We start from the raw sequence: 9607 nt of genomic DNA, 5'->3' as shown, positions 1-9607 counted from the left end.
GCACCGTTTCAAAAGTACCGGTTTGGCACCGGTATCGGATAAAACCTAAACGATACCCATCCCTACTCTTCGTACTATTTGTTCTGACTTTTATGGTGCTCCAGATGTTAGGATGTGTGGCGTCTTTCAGAAAAATAAACCTCGACACATCTGACGCACCAGGCAAGCGGCTGCAAATATTAGGAATCATTTGCAGAACAGTCTGACCGAAGGTGTGACGTGTGCTAAAAGGTGACACACAGTGTAAGCAGGTTCAGACGCTGGTGATATACTCCGCCCCGTTAGCTGAGGCCTTGTCTTTATCTCCCTCTGTGGACACGCTGCTGTATTGGCAACCAGGAACGATGTCAATCGTGGGTGCCGCCGGGTCGGGAGCCGTGGGTGGCTTCACCTGATTCAGCGCCTTCCTCTCCTTTTTATCCAGCCAGCAAAACGACACCATAAGGAACACGGCGGATGAGGCAACAACGGCACTGCAGGCAAAAAAAACATGGAAATAGTGGCCCGTTCTGTCAACCAGGATTCCTGGAAATAAAGAAAACATCAACAGTGTCAGCATTTTGACTCATGATAGCTTCTCGTCAGAGACGTCCAGAAATCCTTGGCGGTTTTTCTTGGCTAAATCTGTTGTACTAATCTTGCTTCATAGTGCAGTCCTCATAAGCGCAAACCTGTGGAAAATCACTGACCCAGAGCTTACATTTGTCATCCCCAGGGCAACTGTGGCTACAACTGTAGCTTGACTCCACCAGTGTGTGAATGTGAGAGTGAATGAATAGTGGAACTGTAAAGCGCTTTGAGGGCCCCGAAAAGCGCTATATAAATGCAATCCATTATTATTATTATTATTATTAGAGGTCAGTGTGATATTTGTTCACAGGCAAGTTCTCTATTCAAATCAGCATAATATATTCTGACTCCACCAAAAAAAGAAAAAGAAAAAAAAAAGACATCTTTTCAAACTGTGTTTATCTTCCATAACCGTGACCTCGGAAAATCCTTTTCCCCGTTATAATCAGCAGCACATCAGGTCAGATGTACAAGCAACATAATCCTGCCGTGACTTGTCTCTGTGGTTATGTCACTGTTCAGCTGGAGAAGCAGCCAGATAAACAGTCTAAGCATAACTGTCATCTGAGACGGAAGCAGCCCTGAGAGGGAGAGGAAGCCTCTGCCCTTTTCTCACTCTGCTGCAGCTCGAGCTCGCTTCTCCACTGAGAAGAACAAACTGTTTTTCTCTCTGTGCTAAACGGCCTCAACGCCCTGCAGTGCCGCTGTTCACATAACACACATGTGAAAACATGTGCACTGAAGCGTATGCAATCACACATGAAGGCTTTACTTTTTTGTTTTTTTATAGGTTGGAGCAGATAAAAGGAAAAGATGAGTATGGAGCAGGAATTTAGATGGAGCTGGATTAATATTGACTTGCTGGCTTTTAAACTGACTTATCTACAGCTACAAAGCTCTGCCACTGATCAATAGAGGTCAGTGCACTGTAACTTGATAAGAAACATGAGGATAGATGAAAAAAATAACCATAAAGAAACAACCTGGTGCAAAAAATGGATGAAAATTCACCAAAGACTCAAACTATCATGTTTTTGTCATATGTTTGAGTTTGCGTTCTTTTGGCCTCCACTTTTATTTTGAAAGTATTTCTGCCGCGAGATTAACTAATTAGAGAGGCGAGTTTTCAGTACAGTGCTCTTTTAGCCTGGCTTGATCTCAAGCTGAACTGTTAACCTGGTCTGGAGTTGTGGTTTAAAATCATCGGCAAACTATGAATCACTAATGCTTTTCCGCAGCATCACGCACCTGTGTGAGTGGAGCACCTGTGCTACCCATCATATATTTTATATTTTTTACAGATCTTCATTATCTGATAATTTCTCTGACTGAAGTAGGCGGCGCTGAATCTGTCCGTTTAGTGAAAGAAAACAGCTAAATGATGCCTGAATTACAAACTTTTATGTGAATATAGAGAGTGAAGCAGTCGGCATGATAATCGCTCATTCTTACGGGAGTTTTATTTTTTGTCAAATCAGCTTCTGCCAGGAAAGCCTGGCTATGTTGAATTTGCTTCACCCCTCAGTTCGGGGTTTGATGATGTTTCTGTGGCGTTTCTGGTTCTTGTGTCTGGTTTCTCCACCTTTTCTAATCTGAGTGTACTTCTCTAATCTTATGTTTACCTTTGTTAGAGTTTCTCTTTATGCTTCTGCCGTTACCCAGCCTCATTGTCATTTCACATTTGGATTGTTTCCATGCCTGTATTGAGCAACACATTTACGTCATCAAACGCACCTTTTGTTGTTACACCTGCCCTGTCTGAACTATGATACTGGTTACCTGGGAATAACTGAGCCTGCTTAACCTCCTAGGACCTGGCGTCCACATATGTGGACATCACATTTTGGGTTATTTAGACCAAAATACTCTATTTTGCTGTACAAGGGCCTGATATCCACTTACGAGGACATTATACTGCTACTGTTCTATCAAAATTTTAAATTTTAGCCATATGTGGCTCTTATTTTTCATAAAAACAAAAATAAGGTAAAAAAAAAAAAAAAGATCTGGTAATTCTTTGTTTTTACATTCATCAGACCCCAATATGCCAAAATATCAAAGAGAAATTAAAAATGCATGCCGTGGAAGAGTTCGGGTCTTAGGAGGTTAAGACCAACTGATTTTTATATCACATTTTCCAGACAGACCAGATTCAGATTTCGTCATGTGTTGCATCTAACCCTAACAGTTTCATTTTTAATTTCAAAAGGAAGGTCACATTTAGGCCACTGCTGAGCGGCCCACTGCTGAGCGGCCCACTGCTGAGCGGCCCACTGCTGAGCGGCCCACTGCTGATTGGTCAGTTTTAGAAAGATATGTTTGATTTTGTAGCCTGTTGGTCTTTTTTTTTCTCGAAATCCATTTTAAACTAAGCAATAACTTTAAGTGACGTGAAGTCCTGAGAAAGGCCAAAGTGGGTATGAAAGGATAACTTTTAAGTCACTGAAGATAAACTTCTATAGAAAGTATTTTCCCCTTTTTTGGCAACTTGTAAACAGTCATGCATTTTTGGCATTGCTCTATCACTCAGACTCTTACTGGTAAAGGTCTCAAGTTGTTATGAGGCTCCAGCAGCCAAACAAAAAGGTGTCAGAGTCCTTCCTTTTGTTTGTCTGGAATATATACTACACAAAGTTCACAGTAACACAAAGAGGAAATACTTTCTGTCTACCTGAGACCATAAATTAGCTTCAGTCTGAAGGTTTAATTGTATTAACAGGGCTTTGGATTTTCTCCCCATCCCTTATACTATGGTGCTCTTAGATGGAATCTCCTTAGGGCCAGTATAAACCTGAGCAAACCTGTTCCAGAGTTCATGAGGTTGCCTTGAAGTCCCTGAAAAAATTTAAGCCAATCCTTTAAGCAGCTCTTTAGCTGTTCCCCCAGTCCCATACATCATGCAAAATCTAAGCCAGTGATGCAGAAAACATGAAGAGAGACTACAGGCAAAAATTATTTTGCATATTTATACCTCCAGGGTTTTTACTGGCTTTATGGTTATGGTTTCATGGGATAAAAAAGTGTGACCTACATTCTCTTCACATCTCTCACTCATGATAATATCTATATTTCCTTTACCTGCCAGTGGAGGCCCAATGAGCAGCGTGACACTCTCCATGACAGCAAGGAGGCCAAGGGCTGAGGGAAAGCAGCTCATCTCCACTACATCCATGAGGACAGTAAACATCAGGGAGCCCACCACGCTCATGGAAAGCCCGTAGATCACCACGTAAGCCAGCAGTACATGGAAGCTGGGCCCGATGCAGCAGATGCTGTTACTGAGCCCATTGACAAGCAAAGCTGCAGAAAACACGTAAACGTGTCGCCCTTTGAACCATGGCATGTTAAAGACGATGCCAAACGGTGGCCGCACCACGATGTTGACGATCCCCAGGATGGACAGCAGGTACGCAGCCTGACTCGGCTCCATGTCATTTGCTGTGGCGTAGGGAACCAGATACACCAGAGGTACCACAAACCCGAGCATCGTCCACGTGATGCCGATGGAGTACACGCGGTAGCGCAAGTTATTGCAGAACTGATTGAAGGCCATGTGTTTGCTCAGGAAAGCTAACATGGAGCTCCAAATCGTCCTCGCCCTCCCTTTTTTCTTGCTGTCACTATTCTCATCTGGCGGAGGAGGTCCGTGGTTCATCAGCGGCTGGCCACGATGCCTTTTGGGCTGGAGGGGCCTCATCACAGCTCCACACACACAGCAGTTCAGCAGGACGGCCCCCAGAATGAGAAAACTTCCTCTCCAACCGTACTCTGTATGGAGGTAGTTTCCCAGGACAGGCAGAGCGCACAGTCCCAAGGCGGTGCCCGTGGAGGACATGGCGTTGGCAAATACACGGCGACGCACAAAGTAGTGTCCCAGGATTGTCACAGCTGGTTGGAAGCTGAAGCAGAAACCAAGACCTGAAACAATGAAAGATGAGTGACATTTTTATTATCAGCGATAGTGCTAATGGATTATAAAGTATAAATGTAGAAAAGTTCTATTATGTTTAATCTATCCTGAGTAACACTAAATGTTTTTTGCTAATGCTTTTATTTTTATTCTATTATTTTTATTATTTATTATTCTAAATTTGTCAGACCTCCCTTCAAGGTAACCTCCTTGTGCGCCTCTGGACAACAGCTGGTAGAAGTCATGTACTGACCATTGTGAGACCATGTGCGGTGATTTAACTGCAAACCTCAAACTAAAACATTTAGCTTTCATTTTTAGGATTAGGGCACGTGATGAGAACTTATACTCCAGCTATGACAAAGCCTGAAGTGTAGTTCATTAGGACAGAAACATGACCAGGAAACATGGTTACATGAGCAACCTCGGTTCTATGAAACCATATTCCACTATGGAAAGCATGTTTTATCTTAGACCATTTATTTAGTTTAAGACAAATACTTTCAGAGATGGTCCACCAACCTCTTATATCATATTCTGGCCCCAGACAAGTCACTCAACATCTGTGCTACTATACAGATCTGACTTACTGCGAATTCGTCCACTCCCAGAGAATTAAATCATGATGAAAGGTTTATATTTTGAAACCCTTGCAGATGCATAAGTCCAAGAGGAAAGACATGGAAGTAGTCCAGAGGTACCTTGGGTAAGGCTTCTCCTTTTATGCGGGGAGTACCAATGATAACATTTTAAAAAAATAAGAGAAAGCAGTAAAATTTTTGTATCTGTATCTTTATGAGTTTACCACAAAAATGAACAGCCACAACTATGGAAATTAGACCAAGGCTGTTATGAAGTGAAATTAGAGTTTTAACTTCTTTTGAATGTCTGTATGTCAAATTTAAGTGATATAAAAGATGTAATGATGCATTTACAGTTGTCCAAAATCTGTCTGCTTTGGTCTACAACAACCAAACAAATATTCGGCACAGCTGAACTCTACCTCTGCCTGCCCTTTGATGCTCGGCAGGTAGCTGTGTGTACCCATGGCAATGAAATGTGTGCTGGGATAATAAATCTACTGAGTGCTTGCTGACCTGTAATGACCCCGGTGGTGATGTAAAGCTCAGTGATTGACTGGGTAAATGAGCTGGCAGCCATTCCAAGCCCGCTCAGGACCCCTCCCAACATGATTGTCGCTCGGCAGCCAAGTTTCTCCACCAACATGCTACAAAAGGGACCTGTGGATCAAATTTAATGCTCTTAGTTTAATACCAGAGCCCGACTGGGCAAAGGCCTTAATCCTCCAGCACATTTCACATAACTTGTAATCTGCACCGACTGGATGACCTTCAAAAGAACCGAACATATGACTGAAAATATGTCTGCTCATTCATTTACACTGTGCACAAGATGACACATCTGTTTCTTGCTCACCTGCCTGCCAGTGAGATTAGATTTCATCTTACACTACCTTTTGTGTGTAGATTTCTCAATCTCTAACACATCATCCTGACTCACCTGCCTGCCATGAAAAAAATCTCACTGTGTATACTTGAAAGCTTGAGCAAATACAGCAGTGTACACTGTTTAAAGGTCACTAACAGGGGTGTCAAATTTAACACGGCCTATCTCTGTTGTTAAACAGCAGATCTGCTAGATATTAATGGGGGAAAATCACTGAACTAACATGTTTAAAACTTCAGTTTTTGCGCCATTAAAAAACATTTTAATCACGCTATTCTTTATCAGAATCTTTTAGACTGTGTTTATTCTAAAGTTACAGTTTTAATAACTCATGAATCACTTCTTAAGCTCACAAATCAGGCCTGGGACAAGGCTCCCTCGTGCAATTTACTGGAGATAAACCTAAGATTATTGTCATATTTTTGTTAGAGCATGAAAACTTCTAAGATTAAAGCATTCCTGTCTCCAAAATTCACAAGAATTGTGTCCAAAACTGACTGTAACGGCCTGTCCAATTAGCTCTGAGCCTCTAAAAAAGCTAAAAGTCTGCACAAGTCACATCTTGACTGTTTGAATAGAAATGGATGCGAAAAAAACAAAACAACTATTATTGTGTACATCTTAGACCAAAACATACATTTACCTCTGGTTTGTTCAGAGCAGCATTAAAGGATGAGTCTGACATTACTGCATAACGTCCTCATCGTAAACTTTAAAAAATTAACTTAAAGTGCTGCTGTGTTAAAGCTTTCCCAAGCCCATATTTTTCTGATGTGTATCAAATGGCATTTTTATGCTCTAGTTCTGCTTTTACATTTCATAAATAACATAAAAGCTAATTTCCTCTTCATCAAAAGCTCCTGTATTGTTGATCTCGTTGTTATCGGTCAATCTAATATTGCCACATACAACAATTATCAATATCTGTATGGGTTTTTTAAAGATTCATTATAAATCCCGATTATTTTGACTATCTTATATATTATGTTCATTTTACTATCCCCTCGTGAAAGGGATGTTACGTTCTATGTCTGCGTTTTGTACAATGCATGTCGCCTGTTCATACTTAACAGTCATCGTGATGTAATGTTGTTCGAGTAAACAGTAAACGTGTGAGGACTTTAAATGGCCCTTATGAAGGGTTTTTGCTAATAGTGTGCTGTATTTTCAGAAAATGGAAGGAAGAAGTTTGAAGGAGAGGAACTTAAGTTGCATAGGAGTGCACTTAAACAGGCAGTTACCAGTTGTTCAGGTGTTGTAGGCCACAGGCTGCTTCTGATCAAACGCTCGCATATAATTACATTTTACTGAATGTGTGAACTCTTCCCTCATCTCAAATAAAAACTATGATGCTTATTACTTTTTTTTGATAAATGTTGTTGAAATTTATTTGGGAGTGAAGAAATTGTAAGGAGGAGGAACTTTATCCAACCATTGCGATAACACTGAGATAAACCATGGGCTGATTTCCACTATCGTTTTATTCTAGCATTTTAAATATTGACAGTTCAAAACTTATAAGACAGATAAGAAGTTGCACTATGTGCACCCGCTCATCACATAAAACTTATTTCTAATCTTTCTAATGAAGAAAGGACTCTTGGACATAGATAAAGGACCATAATCCTTCCAACTTGTGTTTCCAGGGGTTAAATCTCCAAACTAATCTCTGTTTTTGGATGGATTTAAAAGGAAGCCAACAGAATAAGAATGATAGTGTGACGCCTTCTTGTCATAAATCTACAATCTGCGGATATGAAGATTATGAAGATATGAAGATCAGAAATAAAAAAAAGTGCTATAATTAGGTCCCTGATTTTAGTCTCTGTCTCTCAGTTTTGGCCCCTGCGGATGGATTCCTCCACCTAACAGCTGTGGGTTGATTTGCTTTATACCCGATCCATCTGTATACAGGATTATGGATGATATATACAGACTTCTATAGTTTTACAATGTCATACTCATAGTAAATCTACTTTGGATGGATACAACATTATGGCTTATTACCAACATCCCTATGGAGAATATAACTGAGATTTATACTTCTAGTACCTCGCTGTTGAGTTTTTGTTGGACCTCTCTGACCCGTTTGGCCTGGGGGTGCGAAAAGAGAATGTAAAATGTGGGTGATGTCACCGTGGCTATATTCATAATTTATATACAGTACATTTTATTCTTGGTAACCAGTGTCTATCATGACCCTACACAGTACAGAGAGGATCACGGTAAATAATAAGTCAACAGTAATATCTTCTGAAAGTCAGGAAACATTAGACCTTAGATAATCATGCCAGACTAAGTACGTCAGTTTAGTTTTGTTTAACTGCTATTAAAAGTGACAATTTATTGCTAAATCAGCTATTTTAAACTAATCTAATAAATCTGAAAGTTTTGATTTATGATAGGATGAGCTTCTTTTGCGTTTTACTTTTCATCAGCACAGGAATGAAGACTTCAGAAGGAAAATAGCCGCTCTAAGGTTTGCATTATTTCTTCTGTCAATGAAACACTTGAAGCTGTGGGAAATGACAGGACTGCAGCTTCTCATGGAATAACCTTTAAATCAACATCACACAGCAAGACAGGTTAAAGCATCCTCAGTTTCTCTCTCTATCTGGTTTCATACTTTCCCTGAACAATAACAGCAACTGCAAACTAAAAACTACCCTCAGGCCAGGGGGCATTAAAGGGCAACTTCAGTAGTATGGTAAATTCTAGTTATTATTCTCTTAAATTACACCAAAATGAGTAAATTAGGCTTGGAAAAACTTGGGTCTGGTTTACTTCCTGGTCTTCTAGCTTTACCTCCTGCATGAAGCGCTGACGTCATGATGGAGGGCACCCAGGAGGTTTCGCTGTTGGTTGCGTGGAACTCATTCTGCAAGTCAGTGTAGAAGATTCCTACGCAGGAGGGAAATGCCAGTGTCAAAGCCAGGACAAGTATAGTGGCAACCAGCACCATCCAGCCCCAGCCGCCATCTGGAGCTTCGACTGCTCCTGTTACAGCCACGGATACTCGGCGCCCTCCTTCCTGTCCCCTCTCCTCCAATTCACAATCATCGGCCTCCTGGATTTTCTCATGGTCTATACCGTTGGCCTGCTGGAAGATCTTGGAGGCCTCCGAGTGGAGGATGCGATCACTCGTCCCGCTGATTCCATTTCTCTGAGTCATTTTCTGCTTGGCAGTTCAGGCAAGGCTCCTGTGTTAGTTCTGGAGGGTGTGTGATTGCACTTGCTGTCCATGTCACTGAAACTGCTGTAACCTTTATAGACCCTATAATCAAAAAAAGCAAACAACATGTCAGGTATAATTGTGAGTGGTTTTCATTAGAAGTAATGTTAAACTTTGGCACTAGTTGGACTATCTAAATAACCGACAGACATACTGTGCTGATCTCCATGTGATTTAAACCAGAGCCCAACTGATACATAATTTTCAAGCTCGATACCTATATTTGGTGTTTTATAAATCTGATACCTGTATTTTTTTTTATCTTACTAAAATAATGTGATAATGCATTTAAAAATTAATTTATTTTACTATCACAACAAGTTGTGGATTACACCTTTACGTTTAGCTTAACTTGACTCGGCTGATTTCTTAAACACCTTAACAGGGAGATGCTCATATTTCTTACTTTTAAATTTTTCATTTATCAG

At 40.7% G+C, this 9607-nt stretch overlaps 1 protein-coding gene across 2 annotated transcripts in view; it reads right to left on the bottom strand.

Annotated features, from left to right (window-relative positions):
* Nucleotides 1-29: 29 nt before the first annotated feature.
* The window catches only part of slc16a5a (solute carrier family 16 member 5a), a 14469-nt gene continuing 4891 nt past the window's right edge, over nucleotides 30-9607 (bottom strand). The window contains exons 2-5 of one of the 2 annotated variants that reach the window (XM_013908966.1): nucleotides 8753-9221; nucleotides 5578-5721; nucleotides 3649-4488; nucleotides 30-525 (exon numbers count right to left, since the gene is read on the bottom strand). In XM_013908966.1, coding sequence (XP_013764420.1) covers nucleotides 254-525; nucleotides 3649-4488; nucleotides 5578-5721; nucleotides 8753-9119 — 1623 coding nt within the window. In that variant the 5' untranslated portion in view covers nucleotides 9120-9221 and the 3' untranslated portion in view covers nucleotides 30-253. The remainder of the gene's footprint in view (nucleotides 526-3648; nucleotides 4489-5577; nucleotides 5722-8752; nucleotides 9222-9607) is intronic. The other variant, XM_013908967.1, reaches the window with a different exon arrangement.

The sequence above is a fragment of the Pundamilia nyererei genome, unplaced genomic scaffold, assembly GCF_000239375.1.
Source record: "Pundamilia nyererei isolate P.nyererei 1_Seehausen unplaced genomic scaffold, PunNye1.0 scaffold00017, whole genome shotgun sequence".
Lineage (NCBI taxonomy): Eukaryota > Metazoa > Chordata > Actinopteri > Cichliformes > Cichlidae > Pundamilia > Pundamilia nyererei.
The sequence above is the reverse complement of the archived record's forward strand: the minus strand, read 5'-3'. Positions and strand labels throughout refer to the sequence as shown.